This window comes from Alosa pseudoharengus, unplaced genomic scaffold, assembly GCF_046254945.1.
Source record: "Alosa pseudoharengus isolate Yale_2024_CS ecotype anadromous, Long Island Sound unplaced genomic scaffold, YU_APseudo_1.1 YU_APseudo_1.1_scf_11, whole genome shotgun sequence".
NCBI classification, from domain to species: Eukaryota; Metazoa; Chordata; class Actinopteri; order Clupeiformes; family Clupeidae; genus Alosa; species Alosa pseudoharengus.
The window spans coordinates 21,208,296-21,226,107 of NW_027468576.1; the positions used below are offsets into that span (position 1 = coordinate 21,208,296).

A 17,812-nucleotide genomic window follows, 5' to 3' on the forward strand; every position below is an offset into this window, starting at 1 on the left:
CGGTGAAGACAAGACATAAGTCCACAGACAAACATAACATTCAAGTAAACAATAAATGAGTAAATAAGAAGGCACATACAATGAAGAAATAAGAGCAGCAAAATTGGGTTGAAATTGCGCATAGACAGTCAATATAATAGTGCAAAGTCAGGCCAATAAATGGCTGAGGTAGTTCTGTTTGACCTAAGTAAGCAAGTGGCATAGTGGTGCAAGTTATGTAAGAGCAGAAGTGACAAAGTGAGAAGTTTTCAGGACAACAGGACAACAACAAGTTGCAAAGTGTGCAAGTGTACAAGTGGAGTAGTGCAAGGCAGCCATTGTGGGTCCAAAGTCCAGGATGTTATGTAGCTGAGGGTGGAGGGGGGAGAAAGTTCAGCATCCTAACAGCCTGGTGTATGAAGCTGTTGGTGAGTCTGGTGGTGCGGGAGCGCAGGCTTCTGTACCTCTTCCCAGAGGGCAGTAGATCAAACAAATTGTGAGCGGGGTGACTTGCATCACTCACAATTGTGGTCGCCTTGCGGGTGAGGTGGGTGGTGTAAATGTCCTTCAGGGAGGGGAGTGAAGCACCAATAATCCTTCCAGCTGTGTTCACTATGCGCTGCAGGGCTTTCCTGTTGTATTTAGTGCAGCTTCCGCCCCACACAGCGATACAGCTGGAGAGGATGCTCTCAATGGTGCCTCGGTAGAATGTGGTCATGATGGCTGGTGGAGCACTTGCTCGCCTGAGTTTCCGCAGGAAGTAGAGGTGGCGCTGAGCTTTCTTCGCCAGAGATGCAGTGTTGGTGGTCCAGGAGAGGTCTTCACTGATGTGCACCCCCAGGAATTTGGTGCTGCTCACTCTCTCCACCACAGCACCGTCGATGGTCAGTGGCAGGTGTTGGGTGTGACCTCTCCGGAAGTCAACAACAATCTCCTTGGTCTTGCTGACGTTGAGCAGGAGGTTGTTGTCCTTGCACCACGTGGTCAGAAGGTCGACCTCCAACCTGTATTGTTATATTGTTATATCAAGTTCCTGCCATGATTATCTCAGTTCCCCGATCCGTAGCTATTCTGTAAAGATAAATGCTCAAAATGTCACTGATTTGTATTCTTTAAATGTATGACATTTTAGAGAAAACTAAGAGAACTTTCATTGGCAAAAGTGAGGTTTTACAAAGGAAATACAGGGGGGCCAATAATTGTGGAGGGGACTGTACTCATGTAGAAATGTTCTTCTACAAAAAACAAACCAGATTCATAATCAGTGCCATTGCGCTGCCAATTCTTCCTCGGCGTCATGAACTGCTTCAAAGCAATAAAGTTGATTATGAGCTTTGCAGCTTTGTTTGGGTTGCTTCCGAGGGGTCAAGGAAAGGCAAACTAGAAGGTGGAAAATGCTGAGAGGGCTGAGCTTTTAACGTGTGGAAGTGAATCTGTGCTACGGGTGGCCACACAAGGAAAGAGGGGTGAGGAGTTCACAAGAGAGACATAAATACTGACATAGCAACCTGGGGTGCGTTTCCCAAAACCATACTTGCAACTTACCGTAGTTGGTTGGCAATGAGTAATTGCATTGCAACCAACAAAGTTGCTAACTTGGTTGCTTAACTGATTGGCAGGGGAACAAGTGGACAGTAAGGGGAGGCTGAAGATGCCCTCATTCCCACAGAGAAAACATGCATTGGTTTCTCTTATTTTTTATTTCCAGTTTATCTTGAATAATAATGAAACTGAATATATTACAAAAATGAAGTATACACACATGTGCATACAACACACACACACACACACACACACACACACACACACACACACACACACACACACACACACACACACACACACACACACACACACACAGTCACTGTTTCAACTCTGCTGTAACAGCTGGGTCACTTCCCAATGCAGAAGTCCCTGAAAATAATGTCCAGAATTTCCTCGGCCCCCACCCTGCCAGTGATGCGGCCCAGGCCGATGAGGGCCAAGCGGACGCCCTCGGCCGCCAGGGCCAGGTCCACGTCCCGGTACTGGCGGTACTGGGTCAGGGAGCGTACACATTCCATCAAGTGGGCACGGTGCCTGGCCTGGGTCAGGCTCGGCCCGCCGGTCAGGGGATCCCCGCACCTGACACACCGAAGCAGCACACAGGAAAGGAAGAGGAATGTGAGGAAGTTCCCTGTTATCATACCAGTCTAAGCAACAGCAAAAACTGAACATGACAAGAAGTTATTTTTCTCTGACACACACACACATACAGTTATATGCATACACACACACCCAGATCAGACCTAGAACCAGACAATGCAGGCAATTTTCTACATGTTTCTACATGTTCTAAATGGATGTATTTATCCAAATTAAATCATTATATTAATGATAATACATTATCAATAATATAAAGGTATCCAGCCGTAACAATCTCTGAAGGTGTAAATAAATCTAAAGACATGGATTCAGATTGTGGAAAAGTTGCCTTCTGCTAGTTATGAAAAAAGTTATTTTGTACGACTCTAATAAGACTCATCACAGACTCATCTCTGGAAATACAGAGAACTTTGGTCCAAAGGTGTCAAGTAACTGAAGACTATAAAAATGTAGCCAATACAAATAAAATAGCAGTGGTGAAATAAATCAGAATAGTATCACCAAAACTAAACTTTTTATAGCGAATTTTATCCAAAATTAATTCAAAGTGGGGCTTTAGTTTTGTGTTAGTATTATTATTACTATTATCATGTAGAGTATGTTGGTGAAATACTCACAAAATCTGCACGGCGTTCTTTAGGGCGGATAGAAACCCGTTCACCCCCCCGTTGGTGTGGCAGGACAGGAGGCAGGCGGGGGGCAGGTCACTGCTCTCCCTCAGGGCGCTCTGGATGCTCCGGCACTGCTCCTTCGACAGGAGGTCGCTCTTGTTGAGCACCAGGAGGCAGGAAAGCTGGGAGGCCTGCTGGCCAGACAGAACCTCGCCAAGCTGCCCATCGAGGTGGGCCACGATGTGCCGGGGGTCACGAGGAAGCTGCGAGGAGTCCACCACCACCAGTGCCAGGTCGGCCTGCTGCACCCTGCGGGGTGGGGGAGAGGGGCATGGGGGGGACATGACAGTAGCGGATGCCAGGGGTTCATACCTCCTTCCTCTGTGGGGTCAGTCTCCCAGACACACTTAGCCTCAAACTACGTAGCCCTCCCTCTTCACCCCCACCCCCTCGTCTGTCATGAAGGACTATGCGCACTTCCTAAATGTCCAAGTGGGGGGCTCCCCCCTCTCTCCAGAATGCATGACAAGACGCAGCTTCTCCTGTTGATGTACAACCCAAAGATAAACAATGGGAGGCATCGGTCAGAACAAACTGGTAGAAGGCCATGCCTGTCAAAGTCAAGAGGTGTCAAATGGCGCCCCTTTAATGTCTGTTACACAACACCATGGGCGTAGTAGGTGCCAGCATATGCAAGCCAAGTATTTGTGATGGATATTTATATCTGTCCATTTTGTCACCACCCAAATGTATAAGGACTATACTTAGTATGCATAACGGCGGCAAGAGGAAGACAATATTAAGTGAGTGTTATGGATAACTTCCTTACATACATGTAGAACACGCAGTACTGTTCTCGCACTCTCTCATGTACTGTAATTGACACAACAAAAATGAAACCCTTCAGACTGTTTACTTAAAATGTTCCAGATTCTAATAGCCTTGTTTGTGGCTCTTGAAATTCATAGGTGATCGGAATGGAATGAGGTCACAACACTAGAGATGCCAGACCAACACTTCCATGGGAGTACTGATAAGAACCTCGCACTGTGCTACATGTCTCTGTGTTGTAAATTAGTTTAAACAAAAGTCTGTAGTACATATCACTTAACTTGGACCCTCTGTCAATTCCTGATGTCATAAAAAAATAGCATGGCAGATGTCATGCAGTCACTCAAGGATATCACAGCTTCATTTTACTAATATTGTGAATAATTACAATGGCTAACATTAAGTATGTCATAACAGATTATGTCACATGCTACTAAGCAGTCATATGAATTAAAACATGTTGTTATGACAAATACTGGTACTGTTAATATGACACTGTTATATCACTGAGTTATAACACGATATGTTTACATTGGTTGTGTAAGTGGTATGACAAGCAAATGTAGTTGTGCTTGCCTCTCGCGGGCCCGCCGCACCCCCTCTCTCTCCACACTATCCACAGTGTCTCTTAAGCCCGCAGTGTCACTGAGCAAGACAGGAAACCCGCCAATGTCCACACACGTCTCCACTACGTCTCTGGTGGTCCCGGCCACTGGAGACACGATGGCTGCAGGGCGCTGGCCTGAACAGGGACATATGGGTTCACACAATCGTAATGAATTCAAGTCTTCTTCACAACTGGTGGAGCTGTTTGAGTTATGTCGTTTAAACAGTGTATTTTGAAGTAAAGAATTCAAATAATCTTAGCTTTTCAGAGACAATTCAGTCAATTTTCTCCTTCTGTAATCATCAAGTGTCACTCCACCCTTTTACAGTAACACTGGTAATCAAAGCCTTACACCATTGTCACATAGTTGACATGAGAATAAACTGTAAAAGCACTGACCAGAGACTAAATCCTTAGCAGCACCGTGGCTAATCTTGCCAACTATTTAAGAATGCATGAAGACAAAAACAATCCAGTGTCCACTGTCAAGGGTCTCTATTCACACTGACTATCTACATACGTCTTCAGACGGTCATAAGACGGATGTTAGAAGGAAACATTACTGGATTTTATCTTAGCACTGATAAATACCCCCATTATTAAGATAGGAAGCACTTGAACCAAGGAACCGCTCTGAATAGTTGATATGCGTGCCACCACATTACCACAGGATGTGAGTCTTTAAACAGTGATCTGACACCAGCACTGAGGCATAAATAAGAGAATGGATTGCAGGAGGGGAACAGACCATCCCTCATCCCCCACACTGTGAGTGGGTTTCCCCTGGCATGGTAGATCTGGCCAGGTTCTCCAGTGGAAAGCTACTTCCTCCTGACTACGCCACTGAAGTCCATTTCAATGCACAGAATGACAGCACAATAGAATGTTGTTTCTTTGTACACTTTGTACACTGTACTTAGAAAAAAGTCTGAGAATGTGTTTTAGCTAATGACATTTTAGTTGACCCCAGTAGAATTACTTCTACACTCAATCCATCAATCAATAACAGAGGGTTTGCTTTTATATTATCAATAGAAGTACAATTTCTACAATAGATTTTTAGATAGGATGATGCATTTGCTTTACCCATATTTTTTAATTGTTTTACTATTTTTACTATTTACAATTGAAGGGGCTTTGCTTTGTTTAATCAACCGGGACCTGTGTACTACATTTCGCTCCTACATGACAATGTAGGAATGACAATAAAGCTTTCTTGAACATTTGAAGGCAGATGCTCTAATTTGGCATCATTTTGCATTACTTTACTTTACATTAAGTGCTGGAGTAGATCAGAGGAAGCTCAGTTGATCAAGTACTGATGCACAGTGCCCACAGTGTTTTGTTTTAAAATATACATTTCTTAAGAAATACTACTAATTTGATGCTGTTTAACTCATTTATAAATGGTGGACTTAAAGAACAATGTGTCTACACGGTTATCATAATGATCTTTTGCCAGCTCCATTCAAATATAGCCAAATACTATAACAATATTAACAATGATAAGCATGACATTAAGATGGTATAAACAGCCTTCATTCCTTTGGAAATGGAAGCATGTAATGACATGATGCTAGCTAGATTTTCTGTTTGCAATTAAAGGTACATTTTGAGCCTGGTAGCCACCTAGCTATCTGAGTGGAATGCGTTTCAATCGGCATACTGTATCACATACTTCATGTAAATGCTTAGTTTAAAGGAAACAAATTATTGAAGACTTCAAGACAGCACTGAGTATGCAGCTCAGACAATGGCACTTAGTCATGATGATAACGGGACGTCTGGGGACATTGTGCCTTACCTTCTCTAGAAATATATAGAAACAGAAATTTTCCAAAAGAATTCTTTGGAAAAATGCTCGGAAATGATATTCATTGTCACTGCAAACTATGTCATGAGTCATTAAGCCTACTGTCTGCAGGAGAGTGGCGTACTGAGATGAGTACCATCTGCATAGCCGGTAAGATAGAGAATCGTGTTGGTCCTTACACAGCAGGTTGAGCAGGCTGCTCTTGCCTGCGTTGGTTGCCCCGGCGATCACCACCTGCACGCCACTGCGTAGGCGTTCTCCTTTGCGCTCGTCACTCAGGTGCTCCTCAATCTCCCGCAACAGCTGAGACAAGGACTCATCCACTGGACACATGAGAGATGGACGAGAGGAGGAGAGAAGAGGGAAGGAGTCAAAATCAGGGACTGGTGAACATACACAGTGCATGTTTTACAAATTGAAACATGTGAATATTGTATGTAAAAAAAATTAAAACATAAAAAAAGTTTTTACGCTTGCATGAGGTGGATTTTCATACGTATTGAAATAGCACTACTGTATTTAGCAAAAATGAAATGGAAACATATTTTTTGCACTTAGGTGAGTCACATGACACTAAACACATTTGTGTGGTCTAATGAGACAGGATTATATTTAGAATTGGTTCGAGGTGAAGACATCGGTGCAAGTGTACTCCAAGCAGTAACAAAATGTAAGCATTTATGATGTTAAATGTGGACTATATGTCCTTCCAGAAGTGTCACACGTTGTCACTGTATGTATGTGTGTGTTTAGCTTTTGATATTTTTCCTCGCTTTACATTATGAACCCCCTTAATTCAGCTTCCATGGTTTTGTTGGATGCAATTGAAGATATCCTGTCCAAACTTTTTGGGAGATCCGCTGTCACATTTATCTAAAATGACTATCGTAGGAAGATAAAACTCATATTTAATATTTGCTGGTGGTCCCTGATCATGGATTCAGTAATGTAGTTTTAATGTGGGGAATCAGTATTTTTATACAGTGGTGGTCCTGGGGTTGCCTCCTTAGTCAGAATGATGGTCCCTGGTTCATAATCAGTTGGAAACCCCTGATTTAATGGAGACACCAAACATTCACAATTGTGCTTTGTCGAATTTCGACAAATATCATTTGTACAAAGCTGTAATGGAAACGCAGCTACAGATTTTAAAACTGCTCATAGTGAACAATACACAAATTAGGCACTGGTGACCCTTCCCTGTGTTGGCTAGGAGCTAGTGTTCAGCATCTCCCAGAGCTTCAATCAGCCACTTGGCTTCCCCACTTTGGGAACCTCCTGCACATCATGTAAAATTCCTGGAACTCCCCCAAGAAAAACAGTTCTCATGGAAATGGTGTCACTCTTTCAACGCCACACCCAAATCACCTTTATCGGTATGGCTAGTTGCCTTGGGTTGTGTTGGTAAATAATTCTCAGTGGGGGAGTACGTGTCCTCTGCTTGGCCCTCAATACAAAGGCAGGAAAGTGACAAACCTCCCCAGGAACACAGGCATCACGTTCTCCAGAGAAAACCAATCCTGAAGGTACTGGGAGTCCAACAAAAGGAACAACATAGAACCAAAAAAACAACAAAAACAAAAAGTGATAGGAAAAAGAGGGGTGAGGGAGGAGGAAAAAAGTCAACTGACGACACCGCCGGCTGTAAACCATGGTGGCAGAGCTCTGTGAAGACGCAGCTGCTGACAGCGGATTCCTGCACACACACACAGACACATACAGACACACACACACACACACTCTCTCTCTCACACACACACACACAGAGACAGAGACAGACACACACACACGTTCTCTCTCTCTCTCTCACACACACACATTCATTCTCTCACACTCACTCACACACACACACACACACACACACACACACACACACACACACACACACACACACACACACACACACACACACACACACACACACACACACACACACACACACACACACACACACACACACACACACACACACACACACACACACACACACACACACAGGCTAGCGGGCCCTCGGCTTTGAAGCCAAGACGAATGCCTGACGTCTCCCCCATGGCCCTTTTTTCTCCGTGCTTCCTCGAGGAAACTGTCCTTTCAGTAGTTTGATCTCTATCTCCCTCCTCCACCATCTCCCCTCTAACCTCCCATATACCACCACCCCACACCGTCCCATACACACACACACAAACACACTCAAGCTTCATAGTCACACTGGCTTGCTCATGTCCCATGCAAACAGGAAATGGCGAGGCTCCTGATCCCCTGGGAAAGAAAGACTCCTCCAGTCAGCTGCCCTGTTGTTTTTCCAGCCATGGAGACACTTACCTTGATTTAAGACCCCGTCCTCAATGAGCTCATCCTCACTGAAGTCAATGAACGCTTCCACATGGGCCAAACACTAGGCACAAAGAACACAAAGATAAGTTCAACACACATATTATGGTCTGTTTGGGAAACAATAATGTTCTATGTCAATAACTAAGCCAAGTTGGCAACTTCAAACATGTCAGAAGTCTTTTTCACTAAGCAGATTCCATTGTTTATTGTGACTACATCAAGCCAAGGTGCCTAGACTTGTGTGAGCTTTTGACCCAAAAATGTTCATAGAGAGAACCGCTGGTCCAAGATAGCGCTTGCTTTTGTAAAAGAGATCTTTCCTGCGGAAAAGTCTAAATTTGTCTCATCGTCTCAAGATTCTCTCTCTCTCTTCTCACGCTCATTGTCTCTCTCTCTTTCTCGCCCCAAGTGTAAACACAGGCTGCTGAAAATGAACACGATCTTCTCGAGTCTTAGGACCCCGTGGGCTTTGGATGTGCCAGAGCTGGGCTGGCACTCACCCAGCGCAGGATATCCCCTCTCCTGATCTCTGCTCTCCGCGCCACCGAGCGGCTCCTGAGACTGTCCATCACACTCATAGCCACAACAATAGCTGGGATGATGGGTGATGACACACCTTGCCCACTGAATCCGGTGAGTATGGCGGACAATAATGCTCCGCAAGCTTTGCCAAGGTCGGGGGTTCAGCTCCCTGATAGCACATGGGCTGATGAATGCTAGTATGAAAGCAGAGATAGGTCCGTTGCACAAACAACTAGTAAAGAAATACCCAAATTCATGACAGCTCACATGTGTTCTATGCCATTCAAACAGAAATATATGAAAATAATCTTAATCTGCCCAGTAAGAATTGTTTGACTCTAACATAATCCTACAAAAGAAAAAATGCTTTGTCTTGCTATATTAGCTATGTTGAGTAACAGGTGTTATTTTCTCACTTCCAGTCTGGCAAAAAAATCTCCTTCTGGCACAACTTATGACATCGATACTGATGCCAACAAGCTTCCTGTGTTCCTGTTTACCATGAGGTTAATTGGGGCCAATGGAAAAAATACATGTTAGGCAACACTTTATTTGAATAGACACATACCGTAAATGAACTATTTAAAGATATTTTCATGTAAACTCTAGCGCGCCAACTAATAACAATAACAACAGCACAGACAGCACTGTGGAAAACTTGCTAACTTGTTCACTGATGTATTTTGCCGATACAATTGGTGGCACAGCACTGTAAACCCTGCTCTTACCTTTTTGAGTGTTTTACAACACCTCAGAAAGATGATACTAAGTTTTGATACATTACATAAAAAATACATTATAAAAAAACTCCACTTGCCACCTCAACCCTTATCAGTGAAGTTGAATGATCTGTCAGGCAGCCCTGAAACATAACTGGGTCCTAACCCTTCAAGAGGACTACTCAAACACAGGGTGTATCCCGGGAGATAAAGTTTGAGTGTGTGTACCCGGGTGAGACGATGGCTCCAGTCGTGGTACAGGCGGCCCAGGTCTCCAGCCATCTGTCTCAGGGCCTGCCTCCTCTGGGCCTCGGTCTCGGCATGGATCAGGTCCCCTAGCCCCTCCACCTCCGTCAGGTCCAGCTTGCCCGCGTGGAAGGCCCGCCGTGTGAATTCTCCTGCCTCCGCTGGGCGCAGGCTGGGCAGACTCCCTGACAGACGAACAGTGCCATGGAGGCAGTTATATACCGTAAATGTGGCTACAAAGTTACAGCTAAAATTACTCAAAAACCTGTACAGTTTATAAACAAAAGTATACAAAAGTTTGTATAGTTCCTAGATTTATTAGATATTTGATATGGTGCTGAGATGAATGATACAAACATTATATTTGTTGGACTAATGTTACCACAAACCCAATCAGATAAATTAAGCAACTAAACTTGATTTTCCAACAATTATTCCGTTAAAGAAACACAGGACTGTAAATGTTGGTCACTGGTCATTGCAGGTTATTCATGTGTGTAATACGACTAGTGAACAGTAAACAAATTGATAACCAAGATGGAAAAAACTTTGCTGTGACTGATAAAACAATTTGACATCTGACATCAGGGGCCAGAGGGAAGCAATAAAATGCACGAGCCTCTGGCATGGTCTGAACTCTTGCTATTGTGTTTGTCATGCCTGTGACCTGGGTGGCCACTTGTTTAAGAAAACAAAAATAAACAATACTTATAAAATTTTACAAATGTAATATTGTAAATTACACATATTTTATTAATATTATAAAATAAACAATATTTTTGTTCATAAATAATATTTCAGGTGTAAATTATGAAGACATTGTAAATATGCATATTGGATGTCCAGTTATTATTCAGTCATTTACTTTTGTTGATGTATGGAAATTATTAAGAATATAGGACTTGGTCAGAACAAAGTGAAATTTTGTTTTCCCACTATCCACCTCCTTTGTGAGGTTATGTGGAGAAAGAGTTCATAAACATAAACACAAATAACTTCCCCTTTGCTTGGGCGTTTCTCAGTAAACTGCCCAGAGAAGCAAAGTGATGAGGATTATGTGGGCAAAAATAACCCCCTTTGTTTGCCCGTTTCTGGGAAAACTGCATTACCTGGAACTGGGGTTTGTTATTTTTATGAGGACTGCCGGATTCTACCTTGCTCTACCCTCCACTTATTTCTCTCCTCATGGAAAAAGGTAGATACAAAGACCATATTAGAACTCACTTAATTAGACACCAGTGAGGGAGAGTTTCCTTTGGGTGTCAAGGGACATGTTTTCTGGCCACTATTGTTGTTGTTGTTGTTGTTGTTGATGATGATGATGTGCACTTGCACATGGACAAATCAGGAGTTCCAGGAACAGCGCATGTGTTCAATAGTGAAACACCAAATAGTGTACACTTTTTCACTGTTTGAAGTAAAGGATATAAAGATTACGTCTATGTACACAAAAAGCTTAGCTCTCTCTAATTTTGTTCACACATTTGTTAAAATCTGTGTCAGTGAGCACTTCACTTTTGTCACGGTAATCCATCCTCCTGACAGCTGTGACATATCAAAAAGCTGATGAAAAACTATGATGAAAAAGCATGTTGCTCAGATGTGCCTGGGACTGGTCACTAAAGTGTGCACTTTTATCACACAAAATAATGTCACTGATTTCAGGCTCTGGGGGGGCGTGCAACTGGCAGGCTGACTGAAGGACTGCCCAACAGACTTGTTGGTTGTGAACTGAATGTAAAGATGAAGTTCTCACGACTACAGATCTGACCAAGTTTGTGAACAAATACATGTTTTGTGTGCAGAGAATAAGTCTTGGATCGTCTACTTTAACTCATGAAAAATGGGAGTGGAAACTAATGTGCTGCCTTTATATTTCTGTTGAGTAAAGATGAAAGGCTGGATATTTCCAGATATCTCATCATGGGACCACTCAGAGATGCCCCTACATACAGGAAAGCCATAGCCATGGTCATCCTGCAAAACACCGCTGTAACCCCTTACACAAACATTCAAGAACATATCTACTGTGAGCTTCGGCAGGCAAGGAAAACACATCCCTCACACAGTTATCAAGGGAGGATTCTATTACACTTGGAGAAATACAAACAACTAGGCCTACTAGACAGAGGGTATGCAGTTTCTGGTTATGACTTCACAGAAATATGTAATGTGGCATTACACCTCAGTGGGTCAATGTTAAGGACTGCACATGATGGGCATGAAGAAAAACATGATAGAAAAACAATTCAGTTTAAGAACTGGTTTGATGGGACGTATGTATCTGCTGGGGGATGCATTCAACTTCACCAAAGGTTGAAGTTCACCTTTCCATGTAAAAAATATAGGAGACATTTTGGTGTATCTAACGTGTGTTAGTTTCACTCTGGCCCATTTGCTTAATTGTATACATCCTAACAGGGACAGGAGGCAGTTCCCATTCCTGAAACAAGGCCAGGATTAGAGACAGGGTGAAACTCTTGCATAAAATGGTCATGATGAGTGTTACAGCTGGGTTTGACTAGTGCCTATTGCACATTGCTTAAAAACCCAGCAGGATGCAGGAGGGCTATACTGGACATCCATGACTGTAAGACTGATATCACAGAAATGAAATCGCTGGTCCACTGACAAAGCAGACACTTCAGAATCAACTGTATTCCATCAGTAGGCAACAGAAAACACATGAGTGAAATTACAATTACAAAGTGATATATTGCAATTAAAAGCTAGCACAGCATAGACAATATCAGAGCCCGTTTACGGAGAGCCGGGTCACTTCCTATTAACTCCATTGTACCTGCAATCTTTCGCAGTTCCGCTTGGGGCGATCACGAATAAGTGCAAAAACAATGGGGGTCTATGGAGCTAGATGGCTAAATTTGTCACTTTCACCTGGTTGTCGTTGAAAAATGTAAGATTTGATTGTGGTTTCTGCAAGCTCAATATGGATTATAGGTCAAAAGTCGAATAAACGAATACTTACGACCTTTCAATTTCCTACAGGTTGGGTCGTTGTTGCCCACAACACACTAGCTTTCAGCTAATGAATGACGTCAGATGCATTTGAAAGGTTTTTTAGAACAAATAAGTGACTCAAAAAATATAATACTCACAGGTGTGTATTTTCTCTGCCCCCTCTTTCGAATGCAACATTCAAATTTCTGGGCAAAAAATGTTATCACGAGAAAAGTGGATTTTGAGGGGTACAGCTCCATAGACCTCCATTCATTCTGCACTTATTAGTGAGCGCCCTCACGTGGAACCAGAACAGGAACTGCAACCAGTTCAGAAACCGGATGTTTTCCGAGAGTGGTGGTTCTCCCCTTATTAGACATTCTCTAACACTATCTACACAAAGATGTCCAATGACTTCCTTGTTTCATAGACTTATGATATGGCCACTATGTGTTCTCCATGTAAGTCCCTTTCCTGACTTGCTTAAATGTTCAGTCAGCGATTGTGCAGGAAGTTGCGTATGTTTACGTTTATGTATATATTTATTAGCAGATGCTTTTGTCCAAAACAACGTACATTATGTTTTAATCAAGGACCAAATGAAACACACCAGAGAGTCAGCTCACCCCTTCCTTAAGTATACCCCAAGACTCCATGCAGGGTTTCATTTTTTGTTTGGTGGACAGGCTGCATACTTTGTTTGTTTCCAGCTTTTGGAGCCTGGGCTGCATACAGAGACCGGGTTCTTTTTACAGTGTACTCACAGAATGGGGAGCTAGTGGTCGTGAGGAGATGATTGCTGAATGTGGCAAAAATTGTTATGGGCTTGAAATCGCATACGATCACTGACTACACCTTTAAGGAAGACCTAAAAGTTTCAACACTGCTATTATTAAACTGGGAAGCATGGTGAACACTTCATTACAGTCTCACAGTAATTCCCATTATTTTGCACCAAAGCCAAAAATGATCCATTCAAATGTATATTGCTCCACCCAGTGGAGCAATATACATTTGGTAATAAATGACTGTCAACTGATAAAAGGCATACAGAATAGTGATCACCAATAGTGATTTCCAAACAGGTCTGTCTCTATATTTCCTTCCACTGCTATGATGAGGAACACTGTGGACTGTCACTAGAAGCATTTACTGTACAGTCATTCAGCACTGATGGTCAACTCATGTATTTGATGAGCTTTATCCTCTTCATTTGACACCCAGATGGGACCTACAAACATTCCAGCTTAGTTAGTAGCCAACAGGGAGCTCACTGTGGTGCCCAACCTTTAACCAGTATCTGATAGTGGCAACAAACTGTTGTGCTGAATTCAAAGGGGCTGTAACCCAACGAATAACATGATACAAAACCAATAGCAATGTTTGAAACATTCCTTGGACTATACTGAGCCCTTAAACATACCAGCAAAAATATAATTGGGTGTAAGAGAGGCAGAGAGAAAGAGACACTGAGTTGTTAACTGCTAAGCAAGAACCCACTCCCTTCTGAACCATAAAAGGGCTGAATAAAGACCAAGGGTATACTGCCCTCTAGAGGATAAAAACTGGCATGGCAGCACAGTTTTCAGCACCCTGCTGTATCATCCAGTATCACTTGGAACGCTGTTGCAGGGCCGTAGTCACCATAGACATTGAGGGGGGCGTGTCCCCCCCAATATTCAAATATGACCAAAATGTCCCCACCCAATATACGGACATAGAAAAATAAAGAAAGAAAAAAGCGCTATACAAGGCCTACAGGAAACCAACGCGCATCTGAAATGTAATCAAACGTAAATAACGCACACATTTGTGACCAAGTAGTGATGGTTCCAGAGTAGCCTACACCCCTGAGTGGTTTGTCCTGGTGGTTTTCCGTTTTTCGTTAGTGGCATGCGCTATCAAAAGCTTCCATTTACTGCACCCTACTGCGGTGAGGTAGGGCTGTCAACAATATCGCAAAAGCTACCGTTACAGTTTTCACAAAACTTGTTGGAAAGGTGTAGCACAGGCTAAGGAAATCCCATACATTTTTTGGGCCGATCAGACTCAAAAGGAACTTTGAAACATTTTCCATATTGTAGCCTATTCTCGCAATGAAAGTGAAACATTTTATTTTAAATTATGAATTTGTGCAAGCCTGTGTCCTTCATTTCTTTCACGTCTTTCAACATAAATGATGCATTCATATGCTAGTAGTAATGCCAGAAATTACGCACTTATTATTTAGATGCACACTCAATTGCGCATCCATGCAGGCAAAACGTAGGAATCAAATGTGGCGACGGCACACAAGTTGGAAAAAACGTGTACAACACACTGGCAGTGATAGCCAACAGTTAATGTGAATCACGGACAATAACCAAAGAAAGGAATTTGCACCTCCATTCACCAATTAAAGGCTGTAGTAGGCCTGGTGTTTCTACATGTTGGCACAAAACGTAATTTCTGTCAGAAGCCAGTCTATAATGCAGGAGGTAACATGAGGTGAGGACAGAAGAGGGGTCTGTCTTAGTAGCCTATTCCTGAATCATGTCCCTTTCAATATGCTAAAATTGTGTGATTAGCCGCCAGCATAATAAAATCTAAATTAAAAGACAAAATCTTATTAGGCTATAGGTCCAAACCTATGAGTCTAAGCCTTAGTTAAAAAAATCTTCAGGTGTTGGCTTAGTAATAAGTCAAAGAACCACATTATGTGTAATATAGAGGTTAATATATGTAATTATGTATTATAGAGGTAATTTCTTTTAAAGTATACATTTGTAAGACAAATGGAGTCATACCACAGGTCCAGGGATGGATTACTGAATGGGCTTACTGGGCCCAAGAGCTCAGGGGTCCCTGAAGCCCAAGCCTCTGTGTGAAGTTGCTTCGTCTCCACCCTTATCTTTTCACAAAACTCATTTAAAGGGTCATTTTTAATTTTTTTTTAAAATATTCCGTGGGAGAATGCCTCAGGACCCCTCTATCTGGAGGAGGGGGGGGGGGGGGCAGGATCTGTGCCCAGGGGTCATAATCCATCCATACCATGCCTATGTCCGTCAAAAGTTTGGAATACCCTAATTGACTGACTTAACTAATGACTTGTTTGTGATTTTTAATAAAAATGTTTGCATGGTAGGAAATGTACTGAAATTCTGTTTGGGGTCCCTCAGACCCCACCACAGATTTGGTCCCTCCCAATGTTGACATCATGACTACGGCCTTGCTCTGTTGTGTAGCCTATAACCCCTCAGTCATGTGATACTTTACCTAGTGCCCCCAGGACTCCGCTGATCACAGCTGGACCCCCATGTATGTGGAACTCTGCACTGTCTTCCCCTGTAAAGCTATGAGGACCTGCAATTAAGAGCAAAAATGTAAATACAGGAACAATTTCACCATAGGCCTACATAGATTGTTTAAGTTAATGGAAGAATAGGAACATGCATCAGCTGCTTTTTAACAACATATTTTTTTTCTACAGGGACTTGATGCCAGATTTGGCCTAAGACCCAAAGAGTGGTTTCATCCTCCACAAGTTGGCTACATTAGCATCAATTGTTTATCAATCATGATGTAAGTTAGTGAGTCTATTCAACAGACAACAAAGTGGACCAACTCACCAGGGAACCAAAAGACCAGTCCACGGTCGAGTATTTCCTCAGAGTGGGGATGTATGATGTGACGCAGCAGAGCTTTACGTGGGGTCGGAAAACTCTGACTCGGACCAGTCAGACTGCGGAGAGCTAGGATCGAGGCTGGTCCACTGACCCGGATCACTGCCACTCCACATTTGCCCTGTCCTGAAGACAAGGCAAAGATGGTCTCGCCACTGTCTGGACCGCCGTTGATAGGCCTACATCTTGTGATGGTGCAGTATCTGGTTTAGGTGACATATGGAGAATTATATATGATTGATACAGCTACCCTACCCGAAGTGTTTAACGCCCTCCCTGATCTTACAAGTAAAAGACATAACAAACCTTACAATTTTGGCAAGGAAGGTAGATGCCCTCCTCATCTCTCCTATTCCGCCAACGCCGTAGCCTAGCCTATGCTACTTTTTCAAATTAAAATTTAGCAGACACTTTGGACAACTTCACATTGTACTGTAGCCCAATGATAATAGTTACGGCACCATACCATACGAATCATATGCAAAACATCACTCAGGTCGTGTGACACAACCAACCTCCTAAATTACCAACCAAGTGAATAACTTTTTTACAGTCTATGGGTACCGCTCGATACAGTAGCCTAGTACAGATACATTTTCACATGCTGTAAGACAACATTCCAGTATGCCATTACAATGTAGCGCTGACAAGTGCACATGAGGGAATCTGTTCCACCAATTTGTCCACACCGTTTCTTTTTTAAAAGACATAAGTGAATATGCTCCATCGCTAGAGCCTCTGGCGCTTGGCTATGTAATTGGTCAGTGGAATCGAAGTCTGAAAGCACCATCATTGCTTACTGCTCATGCGTCCTGTCAGTCACTGCACGACCCTCCCATTGAGTACCACTAAATTATTTCCGTGTTGACGCAATTACTTCTCAGAGTTCCTACACGAATGTTTTCCTTATAGGCTAATCATATAACCTTCCCTCTCATAGCAGCAATCTCACTTCTAAGAAAGGTAGTGTTACACCCTACGAACGACAGGCCACAAACTATAGAATCCAAGAACCACAGCAGTATTATGTTGCCGTTCAGTTAAGCTGACAACTTTTCCAGCAATGTTGCTGGCAATGTTCCTTAGTAGGCTATCTATTGTTGTTCAAACATGTTCAATACTTTTTTTCTCTGGAGAACTTCAGACATCAGTAGGCAAATTATCATGATCATCCATCCAGAACATATGACCAGGTCCCTCAACATTGCTCAGTTGACCCATCATCACCTTTCCTCTGACCAATTATCTACTCAGTCTAATTATTCAACATTAAGTAAATGTTGCATGAGATTACATATGCATTAAAGCACCAACAATGGTACTTAAAGTGTTTGTTTAAATGTATGCTAAATAAAACAACAAAAATAGCCAGCTATAAGGCATCT

General features: G+C 42.7%; 1 protein-coding gene across 1 annotated transcript; it reads right to left on the reverse strand.

The window, feature by feature from the left end:
• Nucleotides 1-1,660: 1,660 nt before the first annotated feature.
• Nucleotides 1,661-17,153, reverse strand: gtpbp3 (GTP binding protein 3, mitochondrial). Its single transcript, XM_076278404.1, has 9 exons — nucleotides 16,734-17,153; nucleotides 16,374-16,630; nucleotides 16,021-16,107; nucleotides 9,790-9,992; nucleotides 8,309-8,381; nucleotides 6,166-6,309; nucleotides 4,143-4,308; nucleotides 2,742-3,044; nucleotides 1,661-2,103 (listed from the first exon to the last, which is right to left on the reverse strand). The coding sequence occupies exons 1-9, from the start codon at nucleotides 16,769-16,771 to the stop codon at nucleotides 1,872-1,874; spliced, it is 1,503 nt and encodes a 500-aa protein (XP_076134519.1). The 5' UTR covers nucleotides 16,772-17,153; the 3' UTR covers nucleotides 1,661-1,871.
• Between the last annotated feature and the right edge of the window lie 659 nt (nucleotides 17,154-17,812).